Here is a 14,344-nt window from a genome sequence, read left to right as displayed (position 1 = left end):
TTTGCTTGCTGATTTTGGGCAGTTTTTCAAGAGCCTGGGTAAGGAGGCTGCTTTTACAGTCTGTGTTACTGAGAAATGTTTGTTATAAGGTCCTGCTCTTTGATAGAGATTAATTTTGGATGTTGTGAGCTTCTCATCCTGTTGAACACCAGGAACTCAGGGGTTTCGAGTCAGCTTGATTTTGGTGTTTTCTATCATCAGCATATAAGTCTGAAAGATATTTTAAAATTCAGTAATGAGTGTCTGGGAACTTCAGGGTAATATTTTACTTGAAGAGTCTTTTTCATAGCTCTGCTTTTGTTCTGAACCATGATAAGGCCTGAATTGTGCTTCAGATATTCAAAACTCTTCAGAAGCTGCCTGCTTTGAAGCAGTGACATCTGATGTTCCTGTCTCTCCAGTTCAGGGCCCTTGGAATTTCAGTCTGCAAAATCAGCTTTTCCAAAGGAAGTTTTTTCTCTGGCGAAGTCAGGGTTCCAGAAATGCTGACTCCATGTGATGGAACAGCAGTAAAAATACAAAATTTCCCTTCCCTCATTCCTTTAAATGTTTTTCTTTCTGCCAAAGTCTTATATCAACATAGTCCAGAGTTCTGGGGTGGAAGGTGTTTATCTGTATTGGGTGTGGGGAGCGACTGGTGAGTAGAGAAACTTTTTGTTTTGTTTTCATGTAGAAAGACTTTGGGTTTTAATATTACTTTTAGAAGAATGCCACTGAATGGAGGTACTTTCAGTCCATCAATAAACTGTCATAGTAGTTCTAGAGTCTCTGTTTTTAAAGATTTAGCTTTTCCAAATTTTATTAAGCATGCTTTGATTGTTATAAGTCTGTGTCTGTAGCCCTATGTGCATGTTAGGAGGAAATATTAGAAAATAAGATAAAAATCCAAGTGTGCAAATGTTACTTCTTACTGTCTGCAGAAAGAAAAGCCAGATTTTAGTTTCCTGTTTGTGGCTGTACTGTTATTAACTGCTGCTGTCAATTGGAATTACTTCCTGGATGCACAAAAGAGTAAAATGAAGTCCCTTTTTCTCTCTTTTCTCCTGTATAAAGATACTATAATAAGCAGACTGACATTTCCTCATTTGGAAAAACCAGTATCTGTGATCTCTATGGGTGAATGTAAAGTTTAGAGCTTAGGGAGGAGTCTTGTATCATGGTCATGGTGTGATCCATAGTTGGCTAATGGACATAGGCACCAGGAGGATGTGGACATATGAAAGACTGTAAATCTGAGAATTCAAGTTCTTGGTCATTTGAAGCTGTTCAGCCTCTTTATGGAATATGTGCTGTTTTTTCTGAATACTGGAATATGGCTCTGAAGTAGCTGAACTGGTTTATTTTATACAAATGTTACTGGGTGCAGTCTCAGGCAGTGATTTAAGATCATGCAAGAGTTTGCTGGTGTGTTCTGTGAAAGGTTCTTTAATTAGGCTTTTTGAATTGGTGGAATTCCCTACATGGGATGGAGTGACTCCATTCTTTCTGAGTGCTGCTTAAACTATGTTGTTCTCTGTAAGGTACTTTGTTAAAATCTTTTGAGAGCATTTTCATTCATCTGACTGACTAATCCATGCTTTCTCTTCCCTAATAGTGCCTCAGTGCTCATATTTATTTTTTAGTTTTATTTTTTAAATGGCCTCCAGCTAAATAGGAGGCTACTTTAAAGGCAACTGTTACTCTAAGTAGAGAAGCCCTGAGCTGATGTTCTTTTGCATCACTTGAATTTTTATTGAAGTCAAATGTTTATGCCACTGTACAGGGAGAGTAAATAGGAAAGAGGAGTTGCTGTCTAGTTCATCTCATGAACTTCCTTTTAGTTTAGGGACTGCATATCCTGCTACACATGTTTAGATGTATTTTGCTGCTCCTCCCACAAGTTTTGGGGTAGCTGAGGGGGTGTGTGTATCACTTGGCTTCGGGTGTGTAGGGGGGGGGTTCATGAACCAGCATCCCTGTGGTTGGTGAATTTGCTGGGTAGGTATCTGAATATCTGAATGTGTAAAACGTGGGTCAGAGAACTTCAGCGTGTTTTTCTGTATTTTTATTTCTGGTATTACAGTATCAGGAAAGAATTTGGGAGTACTATTTTTACAATTGGCCTTAAACAGAGACTAAAGGAAACAAGGCGCAGATTCCAGCCTTCGATGAGGCAACAGGAAGGGAAGCAATGAAAACCATAAACTGTGCTGAGTAACATTTCCTCTCTTCTGCTACACTCCCCAAGGGTGACAAAGTCTTTATTGAGCCTGACAGAATTCCCAATAAAAGCTGCATTCAATCTGTATGAAGAACCTGCTGAATCACTGAGAAGCAAGTAATGGCAGTGGGCTGGAGGAGAGCCTCCCACTTACAGCTTGCACAACCTGTGCCCCAAGAATCACCTCTGTTTGCTTTGCTGAAATCTAGGCACCTTTAAAGAACAACTTTAATACAGACAAATTCAGACACCGTCCAGGAGGCTGTTAAAATGCAGGAGTTAAAACTCCTGATACCAAGCGAGTTCTTGGTTCTGGTGGAGTTTGTTTCCAGCCCTCTTTCTACTCAGAGCACGGAAGAGGAAGAAGCAGCTCTCTAACATACAAACAGGGAGGCTGTGGCACCTTTCAGTGTGGCTTCCTTCCCTGGAAGGTTTCCTACCTCATGGTATTTTGAACAGCAGTGGAATTTGGGAAGCTGTTACCATATGGCTTAACTGTTGTTTCAAAGGCAGAAATGTGTGTCTGCTTCTTTTAAAGTATATTGTCTGTGATATGGCTGAATCTGTAGCAGATCTTTAGAAGATACTAACATTTTTTGTTTGCTCTGAAGCCTATAAAATATGCATCCTGGCAACTGCCCTACCTCGGGAAAGGTACGGATGCAAAGTCCTTTGTGCTTCTGTAGGAGCAGTTCCTGTGTGTGACCCAGGGAATCCTGGGTGGCTTGGCAGCCCACGTGGGCTGGGCGTGGGGAGCCTCGAGTGAGCCAAGCATCTGCTCTTGCAACAGGAATTTAATGTGTTTGGGGTGGATTGAGAGACAGGTTTTGTGCAGCTCCCTGGGACAGGTTTGCATGTGAGAGCAATTGCTCTGGAACTTGCTGACGCAGCTGGTTTGAACTGTGGCTTTGAAGTGGTGCTGTGGTGCAGGTTTCTGCTCTTTTCTCATTCCCTGAGCAAAACTCTGGACTGAATAATACCTGCCAGTCTGTGCTCTTTGAGCCCCCTGGTTTCAGGCTCAGGGTGGATCCGGGATGGCTCACTGGAACGTGGGATCTGGGAGCATCCCTGAGTCCTGGCCCCGCTGCAGGGAGCAGCTGTCCCACAGTCCTGGCCAGGGCTGGATGCAGCTGTCTGGGGACTGGGCTGCCTCTCCCCATGGCATGAAGGACACAACGTGACAGGCAGTGCTGAAGGGAGTCCACGGGGATTTATGGCTTCCTCAGCGTCCCCGATACCTCAGTGCAGTTGCTGAGGTTGCCTCTGTGAGATTTATCAGAATGTGCTACTATGAGGTCACTTCAGAACAATTTATTTTCCTTAGAAATAGACCAGATTTCCTGTTTAGTGTTTTAACATAATAATGTGTTGCTGGAACACCTGGCTGGGGTCATATCAAGTAAAGCATTAGTTTTTTGGTTTGTGTTTATCGAGGGCAAAGCTGTTTGTGATGCAGTCATTCTGTCTTTTTTCCAGAGCATCACACTGCTTTTGCCCACTTTTAACACTGCAGGAGAATTTGTCTTGGACCTTATTGTGGACTTACAGCTTTATGGATGCAGCTCATGTGAATTACCATTGTGCTGACAGTTGTTGGTTGGAAAACTTTGTGGTCAGAACTCCATGTTCACGACCACCATTGTTCCATCAGAGTCTTAATTCTGAGCTTTGTAAAGGTGCCTCTTGGATTAAAGGTGAGGGATTGGGAGAGAAGAGGGTGAAGCATAAGGAAATGATACAAACTCACAAATTTTGCTCATCACTTGTGTTTCTGCACTTTTTGGTCCTGTCCAGATCTGTCCAGATCTTGGTCATACTTTAAAAAGCTGCTGATAAAGAAACTAAGGATGAACACCACTTCCCCATCAGCTTTGAGGTTGGATTATATTCTCGTGATGACTTTTTTAGCTGACTGTGCTTATTTCTTTATTTTAAAAAGTTACATCTTAACAACTAAGAAATTAATATTTCGCTATCCTTGTAAAAAATAGTAGCAAATAAGGTGTTTTGGGATAAATGGGTGATGGTGGTAGTTAGCTGGTTTGCTTTTGTGTGATGAGTTGATGCTACTGGGGCTTCTTTTATTTTCCCATCTTATGGTACTGCTATGAGTTAGCATCTGGCAGGGAAAATGAGAAGTGGTCTGGGTGTTCAGGTGGCCCACTATATTGGGATGAGTATGTTATCATAAAAGAATATATATTTAGATAACATGATGTCGTTACTAAAATCTCTGTGTTTTTACACCACCTTTGGTTTAGCAGCTGGTTAAGCTTTTTGCCATAAAGATGTGTGTGTTGGGGGTGATAAAAGCTGGTGCTGAGGCTGCTGGTGGCCACACTTCCCTCGTGCCGCGTTTGGAGATAACGGTGCCGTCCAGAGCCATCCCTTGGTTTCTGCACTGCTGCTGAAACACAGGCTGGCTTATACAGTGTGTTCTGTCACAGGAGGAGTTAGAAGATTCAGATGTCCTCTGCTTTTTAAATGTGTCTGCTCATGAACTCTGTGCTGTGAGAACTGGAGGCAAAGGCAATCAGCCGTCCCGGGCAGCTCGGTGCGCGATCACTGCGGTCACAGTGTTCTTGTTTCCTCTCTGTAGTTAGAAAATCTCCCTTCTAGCAAGATTAACAACTGGCCCGTTCCCTCTACTCTTTGCACAGTTCCCTACTTTCCCTTGAGTCTCTGTAGCTGCAGTTTTAGCTATTTGGATAGAAAATGCGAATTTCTCCGTAAATAACCGAGTCAAGGTAGTTTTCTGTCAAAGATTGAAGAATCTGTGTGGGCACAGCATTTGCAGGTAGATCTTGTGCTTTACTTTCAGGTATTGTTTCAGGTGATGAAAAGCTCTGAAAAGAAAGATTACAAAATAAAATCATACTGACCTTGGTCTCTAGTTTAGAGCATGTGGAGAAATTGCTTTTCATCAATAAGCACGTTTTGGTTGGGTTTTGATGGAAGTAAAGAGATTATAAGGAAGGATATGGAAAGGGGCTATAAAATTCCAGCAAGTGCTTTGTGTTCTGCTGTTGTAACGCTGATTGTTGCCCTTTGGCATCGTCCTTTAATAGCATTTTTCATAGTGGGTATCCAAACGTATCTGTGAAAATGATCTCTGCCCTTTGTACTGTGGTTATGTGCTTGTCTGCTGTTTATAACTGCTGCGGTGACAGAAATCCCTTTTTAAAACTGAGACCGAAAATAGGATTAGAAGCTGTTACAAACCTCGAGTTAGAGAAATGAGTGCTTGCAGCTCTGGTGGAGGAGGGTTTCTGGGAGCGTGGTGCAGCCTCTGTCCACGAGGTGGCCACAGCCCCTGCCCATCACCAGCCACCCTCCTATTAATTGATGTTCCTCGCTGGCAAAAATGCAGAATGAGACTCTAAATGTAGCATGTCAAACATAATTTCAGTGCTACTATAAGCACTTGTTCTGAGGGAGTAATGGAGAAAACTTCACAAAGTATAACTGATAGGAAATTTTCATTTTATTGGGAAAAACTGGGATATATATACACCATATGTACTGTACCCTCCCTTGTCGGACTTTGAAGTGGCTTGTGAGGGAGAGGAGGAATTCTACCTGGCTGTATCTATTTAAACAAGCAAATTATTTCACCGAGACATGTAAAATACTTTGGATGGGTATGTTTGATGCTCTGGTGTAAAGAGGCATTTTGCAGCCCTTCCCAGGGGATCACTGAGTTAGCTCTTGTGCTCAGGGGCACCCAAAATCACCTGCTCTGCACAACTAGGAGAGGGGCTCGCTTGAAGAGTCAGTTAATTTTAGGGAAAGTGTTACAGATCCTGGTTTAAAAACGCTTCTAGCCAGTGTGTTTGGCTTGTTGACGTGTCCCCTGGCTGGGCAGTGACCAGGATGGGGTTTATTACATTTATCAAGGTTAGAGCAGTAACAGCTGATAGTGTGAGTTAAATGCCTTCTGCTGGGTGAGGGAATAGGAACCTTTGCCTCCCCTTTGCTGTGCTCTGGCTCAGCTGCTCTCTCTGCTGCTGCTCGTCTCGACAGCCAAAGTCAGAGCCGTGGGATGCTTTCCAGACATGAATCCCTTTAAGCAAATGTTTATCTCTTTAATTTACCAACTGTTTATTCATCAAGCTCCTCAGTGGGTCAGCACAGCCCTCCTGTGTCTGCAGGTGGAGTGCCCATGCCCAGTGCTGGCACTGTGTTTTAAGGAGTTCCAGAGAATAATTCTAAAGTCAGGATGTGGTCATTTTTCATATGTACAATTTAAAAACTTTGTGATCAGACATGAACATAAGCTTTTGTTCTGCTTACAGTTTTCTGTAACTCATGACTACAGAACTGCTTATCTAAAATATATTTTAAAGACCTTCTGTTACATCCTAATCTCTGTTATGTAAAAAAAATACTGGAAAACTTATATAGGCATAATGAGTTATGAGGACTGAAAAATTCAGCTTTAATTTTAATACCAAATACTGATTCCTTCCTGGCTGCCCAACTTCAACAGGAGCTGTGAGTATCCTTCTTCTGGCCTGGGAGAGGGGGACCTCCAGGTGGAGGAGGAAGAAGGTGGGACACAGGGGTTTTATTTCAGTTGTTCCATAGAGTCTATAACTCCTAAGTTTTATTAACTACTAAGGCAGTGTATGGTCTGAGGATACAGTTGCTGCATTCCTGTGCCTGATGCTTTCAGGTGGGGAAGGTGAGACAGTTCCCTGCTCAGAAACAGGGAAAGCTCAGTAATGGAGCTGGTGGGACACCTGAAATGACCCTTTGGCTGCCAAGTGCCCACCTCTGACAAGCTGTGGTGTGTTTGGAGTCTGATCCATAGCCGGTGTTCCCAGATTTCACTAATAAAATGAAGTTTGTGGCAACTCACAGTCGGAGGATTAGAATGAGATTGGACTGTGTGAGAAATGAGTGCTTTATAAATGTGTTACACATTCAGGCCTTCTGTTTAATTTTCATGGGGTTTGGTAATGACATTTAAAAAAATAAATCAGAGTTTTATTGGTTTTACAGGGCCTGCAATTACGTCTGACCTTTCGTTTGGTATAACAGTCCATATCCGTTATATTGCTAAACAAGGACTATTAAGCCAAAGAACTTTTCTGAAGTAAATCCATTGTAAATTCTGAGGCCAGCGTTCATATTGATTTATCTTTTGTAAACACTGGATAAATGCAGCACTTGAAAATTCAGAACATACTTTCCAAGGCCAGGCTGGAGAGGCTGCTCTGTGGTGCATAATGATTGTGTTGTGCGTGTGTTGGACGCTCCCAGCCCACCTGTTCAGGACAGTAAATTGGGTGATGAATGGCCCCAGTGAGCTGGTCCCCAGCATGTGGTCTGCACCATCAGCACAGATATTTCTGTGACTGAGGACGATTCTGTCTAGTGAGAAGTTTAAACAGCTGTATCTCCTAATTGCAGCTTCTATGTAAAGCCCTGTTTTTAAAGTGAAATAATCTTTGTGTTTTAATATTTTTGTTTCTGTGGTTGGTGGGGGATGGCACTGACGTGATGCTGAGTCGTGGTGGCAGGAGGTGGGAGACCTCTAAAACTTCATTGTCTTCTTCTTTGCTAAAGAGTATTTTGGAGTAATTTATGATGTTGCCCTTTGGACAGGGATTGGGCTGAGTAAGAGGCAGTAGGATGGAGGAGGTTTGTAGTAGGGCTCCCAGCTAGGTCTGAGGTGGACATGAAAGTGTTTCCTCTCTCAACATAACCCCTTTGCTATGAAAAGGTACCGTGGTTTTCTGCACTGTACATGGTGGCTACACTGCATGGTTTAGGTTTTTGCTGGGGTTCTTTGCCACTAGGAAATTAATTTTGCAAAATTCCCTCTTTAAAGAGGTGTTAGAAGGTTTCAACAGGTTTTGTCCTTGGATGAACAGGACTGCCCCTTTTGGCTTATTCCACGTGTTGTTTGCTGCTGTTTCCAGTCATGTAAATATTTTCAGAGATATTTTTAATAAATCTTTTTTTTTTTCAGGTGAGTGTTTATGCATCTGTTGGATTTCACTCTTTTCACTTTCACAGCTTGAGTGTGGACAGGGTTCTTCAAGTCTGTATGTTCCCTGACCTGTCTCTAGAATTATGTCTCATAGGTCTGCAGAACCTGAAAAGTAATGCTGAGTGATTAGATGCTGTGAATGAAGTTGGTCACGTTTGTTCTTTTTTCCTCTCTCTTTAGGACTTAAACACTATCTGTTCTTTCCTTCATGGACTGGACATACTCTCTCATTTCAGGGAGCATCAGCTGAGGTGAGTACTCCACAGCTAGAGTTGTTTAGCATTGTATATCTCTGACTTTATTTTTGTGGAGATGAGCAGAGCTTTTGTCTGCCTGCACTGGGAGGTGACAGAGCATTGGCCAAGCCCATTGCTGAGTGCAGTCACTGCAGTAACATGGCATGGAATCCAAACTAATTAGCCTTTCTAAGAAGGAAGGCAGAGCTTACTGCCATTTGCCTACAAAGGACTGTGCAGACAGTGCCCTCTCTTAACTCCTGATTACAAAAGCTTTTTAATGCTTCAGACATTCGGATGATCTCAGAATCCATAAAATGGAAGGCCAACAAGGCATAAAAAGTGCGTTGGAAGTATTTTAGTTCCTTCAGCTCTGTTGCTATGGGTAATTCCAGTGTGTGGGAGTGATTTAAACACTTAGAGAACATGCTGTATATTATCTGTTTGGATAATGAAGAACACCGTAATAATTTGAATTTTCTGGTTAAGCACATCTTTTCTTTAGGACAAAAAAATTTGTTGAATTCAAGGTCTTAGAGATTTAAAGTGGTTTACTGAAATATGGTGATTAATGGCTCATGATCTTTGGGGAGTAAAATTGAAATTAAACTTCTCTTCCTCCTCCCTCAGAATAATGTCATCCAGTGCCCGCTATGAGAGGTACAAGGGCAACCAAGTCCTCTTTTGGTGAGTACACAGCACTTGTTGGAGTTCTTCAGTAGAAGTGTGAGCAGAAGCACTGTTTTGCATGTTTTAATACATGATTTGCTTTTTCAGCCATTGCTAATAAAAGCCTTTACAGCATTTCAGCTGGGTTAAAAGCTTTGGCAGGAGGTGTTTGTAGGAGCAGTGTTGGCATTTGAGGGGTGCCCATGAGGTGTCTGTGTGTGCCTGTGGCACCAGGAAGGCACAGGCAGGGTCCCCCCCAAGGCTGGTGGGAGCCGTGGTGACACTCAGTAGGTGGCACTGTGTCCCTGGAGCTGGCACTGCCTGCATCCTGCACGGGAGAGGGATGGAGCTCAACCACCTCTTTAAATTGCAAGAATTAGGATTTGAGCTCAGAGTTCTCTTTGGGTTCCTGCTGGGAGGCAAATATACTTTTGTTTTCCTCGTATTTTAGCATTTCTTGTGGTATATTTACCCTCTCACAGCTAATCCTAGCTTTCTGTATAAGGCACAGCTTCCAGCACACCTGAGTCTAAATGAGACATCACCTGCTAGTAGGGGTGGTGGGTCTGTGTGACACACACCTGCTCCAGTGCCAAGTCTGTATGTGTGTTTAGGAATTGTGGGCTGTCCTGTGTTTCTAACTTTATGTATACTTTCCCTGGAATAAAATGTTTTCATTGAAAATTAATAACTCCATTTTAATAAAATAAAATTTTAAGCTGACTTACATGTCAAATTGTAAAGTACAAGAAACATTCTGGATGTAGATGTTTTAGAAAAACATCTTGGTAGCATCCAAATCAAGTGCTCTGTTCTTACATATCAAACTGCTACAGTGGTAAATCAGTCTTTTACTACAGTGATATTTTGGATAATATATTTCTGAGGTGTTGTGAGAAGAAAGTCAAGATCAATGATTTCTTTTCTTATAGCTCAGAAACTATTGCAAGATGCTGGTATATCCTACTTTCTGGATCTGTGCTCATGAAGGATTCCATGTTTTTACCACCTTGCAGGTATGTGAAGTTGTTATTATTTAAGATAAGGCAAGGTGTGCTTTTTCTTTAAATAAATGCATTCTATATGTTGGTGTTACTGTAAATTTTTAACAAGTTTACAATATTTTTTTCATTATTTTGTTTTTCTAAAGTTTGATAGTGGCTCTTAGAGTAATTGCTGCTGTGTGACTGTTTTTAGAGTTTCCTGTGTCAGAAACGACTGCAGATCACATGGCTTCTGCCCTTTGGCTGGAGGCTGTGTTTAATGGCATATATGATTTTTCTGTGAAGCAAGAAGAGCCCAGCAGCACTGGTTAGGGAGAGCATATGCCAGGAGTCTGAGTGCACCTCAGGGCTGAGGCACAGGGAACGTTGGGAAATGCTTTCACTGGAGCACATTATTTCACTTGAGCTGGACTTGCTCAAGTAATACCCTGAGTACCCAGAGTAATACTCTGCTTGACCTTTGCATCACTCAGAAATTTTATTTCTCTGTATTTCACTTGACTCAGCACGAGCTGACTGTTAACAGCCTTAATGCCAACTCCAGCTCCAGTGCATTTCCATAGGCTTGAATTCCATGGGAAGTACCGATAAGAACGCTCAGGACTCCATTTTTCAGCTGAGTTCTCTGTTAGCTGTAGGCTGGATGTTAAACTCTTAATGCTCCTTGAGTGACTGAAGTTCCTGGAGTGAAGTTGCCCAGAGAAGCTGTGGCTGCCCCATCCCTGGAAGTGTCCAAGTCCAGGTTGGACGGGGCTTGGAGCACCCTGGGATAGTGGGAGGTGTCCCTGCCCGTGGCAGATGATTGGAACTAGAGGAGCTTTAAGGTTTCTTCCAAGCCAAACCATACTATGATGAGTCTGTGATAAGTTCAGGAGTACCAGAAGGGAGGACACGGCAAGCTGATATTTGCATAAAACCTCTCTAAAATCATTGCTTTGCTGAACTTAGAATAAGTCACTTGTAACCATCATTAAGGTTTCTTGTGCCTTAAAAAAAAGACAAAATAGATCTGTTATAGCTAATTTAAAAGATTACAACTAGTTTTATTATGGATAATGAGGAAAAATAGCTGCTAGATGGTGAAAGGGTCACAGTTCTGTTAGATGGAGCTGCTGGCAGGTTGCAGCTTACGTGGTTCCTGGGGTGTACTGTCCCTGTAGGTGGTGAGATCACGTGGAAAGGAAGGGAATGCACTCCTGCTGGATATCCAGGGTGTTCAGATCACTTCCATTTCGTTTGAATGATGTTCATGCATTAAATATAATGCTTTTTTTTTTTTCTTCAGTACAGTGGGATAAACTTCATCTGCTTTCCCTGGTCTGAATACCTCATCTATCACATCTGTAGTTGAGGGAGTCACCAGTCACTTACAGGCTAACTTCCTATGAAACAGTGGCTTAGATAAGTTAGTAGTATTCTTTCAAAATTGTGATTAGCAGCATTTTAATTACATTTAAAGTAATGCTTAATGTCATGCTTTTTGTCCCCAACCAAGTTCCTGAGCATGTGAGTCATTCTGAAAGGAGGTTTGCATACATATCTATAAGAAAACACAGTATTGCCTTAATTCTCATTGCCTCAGGTATTCCAGAGCTATTCCTTGTCACAGGAAACAAAGATAACTTGCTGCCATGCTCTCTCTGCCTAATGAGCATATAATCTTGTAAGATACTAGTGAAATAAACTTTAGGGAAGAGTATTTTGGGGGGATTTATCTACTTTATCTGTGCTTTTTAATTTTCACAGTAGGAAAGTGGCAGACAAGTGTAGGGAATGAAAAGAAAACCACACCTGAAGTGTTCTGAGACTGCTGAAGGGACTGGAGACATCCCTCCAGCCTCTTGGGTTTCTGGTAGGATTGGTGCTGCCCAGACACTGTCATCAGATAAAGCTCATCTGTTTGACTTGTTAAATATGGTATAAATGTGTCTGCTTGTGAGCAGAGGTTGGAGATGGGTGTGTTCTGCACAGGAGTGATGCAGGAGGCTGTGATGGCTTTGAGATGGCCAGGGGGTAAATGAATGAGGACCAAAATAGAATCCTTAATGGGAGGAAGGTGGTAACTACCAATGGTGAGAATTTAGGCTTTAATCTGGAGACCTCCTAGAGCTCTGAAAAGGTTAAGAGCCAGGTTGGAATAATTGCCATTCTGGAAGAACTGGATGGATGGAGGCAGATCCTAGGCAGCAAATGGATTCTGGTTTGAAACTCAGTTTGTGTACTTCATAACACCCCCACTCCCCAGTTTCCTCTTTGTCCTGTTGCTGATTTCAACTTTGTATTTGTCCTCTGGAACATTTGACAAACACTTTGTGTTTGAAGAACTCTGGGCTCTCTGTGCTTGAGAAGGGCTTTTTCATCACCTTGGATGAATTTGTATTCAAGTTGTAGTTCAGAAGTTGGTTTAAAAAGTGGAGGAGTAAATCTTGCACCCAGGTACAGTAAATCTATTCAGTGTTCTGACACTGATGCTCATGATGAGAAAAGCCCTGCAAGGTTTTTAAGGTAAGAAGCAGATCAGTCAGTAATACCAGGTACAAAGATGGCATAACCTTGATTGCCCTGTTGCCTGGAGAGTGGATTTGTCAATAGATTGGGCATGGGAGGACAAGAATTTGCCTCTAACAAGAAAACGATGGCTGGAATAGAAGAACAGGATTGATGGATTCGTGGAAGGAAAACCGTGTCAGCAAGTCAGAGGTTTTGTGTTAACCTTGCTTGTTAATGAAGATAATTCATGTGAGCAGGATATTTGAAGGAGATTACTCACAGCAAGATTAGCCATAGGAGATACATCAAGGGCCTGGAGGAACTTCTGAAGCCAATTATGTGGCTGACAGCCTCCTACAGCTGAGAGAATTGAACCTCCAAGGGAAAAACACAAACTCTTGAAACATTCAAGATGTAGTCTTGCTAAAAACAAATACTCTCTTTTCCAAGCCCTTCCAAAATCTCACAAGTGGAGAAAATTGGAATCATTGTCCTATTCATGTAGAGAGTGGGACACTCCCTAAACGCTTCCTTTATTCCAAGTGACCTCATGGCTGTGTTGTGGTATCTGTTCACAAGTGCTGGAGATGCATCAGTGACTCAATAAGCCAGTTTTCTTTCTTTTCTTTAATAAAAGGAGAAGACACAAATGCTTAGATCAAGAAAATTGTCATACTGAAAGAGGAACTCCCAGTTTTGCATCGTGAACAGCGGCTTGGGTTGAAATTGTTTTAGTTTGTTTTGTGCTAATATTTGCAAATAACAATATTTTGCTGTATTTTGAAACTTGCTGTGACTGTTAATAGTATTTGAATCTGTTCTGTGTGAATCCCAGTCCCGATGGCTGTAGTGTGGATGGTGCTTTTCCTCCCTCAGCTCCCAAAGACTAAACCCAGGTGTGCCAGTCCAGTGCTGTCATACAGTAAACTTAATATCTGACAAACTGGCAGTTGCCAATAAGGTTCTGAATTGTGATTTACAGTCACAGAGTAAGAAATTTAAAAATTGCAGAGGTCTCAGGATGATATTCTCTGTTTGCTTCACACTGGAAAGCTCTTCTCAGCTAACTGTTGTGGATTATTTTTCTGCTCTCATGAAGACAGCTTGAGGCTTCCATCCCTGTGCTTATCAAGACTGATAGATTTTATATTCAGCACAGGATCAAAGCAGTGGTTATTCAGTGCATTTGTGGCTCTGGATGAGGTGATGTTTTCCCTGGGTGTTTCTGTTAAGTGGTGGCTGTAACTTGTAGCGTTGCCTGACAGCCAGTAAGTGAACCAACAACTTGGGAATGCTACCAATAAATGTATTTGTAAAACTAATTAATTCAGAGGGAGTTGTTAGTATTGAAATTCTTCTGGCAGTGCTAGTGCTGGGATGAAAATACTCTGAGGGAGAAGGGAATGTGGCTGAGAAGAGGCAGGGCACTGGTGAGAGGCTGAGTGTCCTGGTCTCCCAAAGTGCAGCTCCTTGTGCTGGAGGTGCTGACCTGGACTAAGGGCTGGGAAGGTGTAGCAAACTAGGAGTACAGCTTTCTTGACATGGAACAGTCTTCTAAGAAAGCCAAAAGAATGAAGAAAGACCGTGTTCAGACCTGTCACAACTATATGACCAAATAATCTTGTCTGTTATTTCCAACCCGACCAGTAACTTCCTTTTGCTCTGTTCACAGTTCCTTACAAGAGCTGCCCTTTAGGGGTTTTATGGACTGCAGGGAATGCTGATTGTGCCACACAAAATTTTTTAC

General features: G+C 42.2%; 1 protein-coding gene across 1 annotated transcript in view; it reads left to right on the top strand.

The window, feature by feature from the left end:
• Positions 1 to 14,344, top strand: part of RAPGEF6 (Rap guanine nucleotide exchange factor 6) — a 119,041-nt gene that overhangs the window by 15,712 nt on the left and 88,985 nt on the right. The window contains exons 2-4 of the mRNA XM_017834606.1: positions 8,379 to 8,449; positions 9,065 to 9,121; positions 10,036 to 10,119. Coding sequence (XP_017690095.1) covers positions 8,379 to 8,449; positions 9,065 to 9,121; positions 10,036 to 10,119 — 212 coding nt within the window. The remainder of the gene's footprint in view (positions 1 to 8,378; positions 8,450 to 9,064; positions 9,122 to 10,035; positions 10,120 to 14,344) is intronic.

Source organism: Lepidothrix coronata, unplaced genomic scaffold (genome assembly GCF_001604755.1).
Source record: "Lepidothrix coronata isolate B3197 unplaced genomic scaffold, Lepidothrix_coronata-1.0 Scaffold236, whole genome shotgun sequence".
Taxonomy (NCBI): Eukaryota; Metazoa; Chordata; class Aves; order Passeriformes; family Pipridae; genus Lepidothrix; species Lepidothrix coronata.
This window is presented reverse-complemented; position numbering and strand designations above follow the sequence as displayed.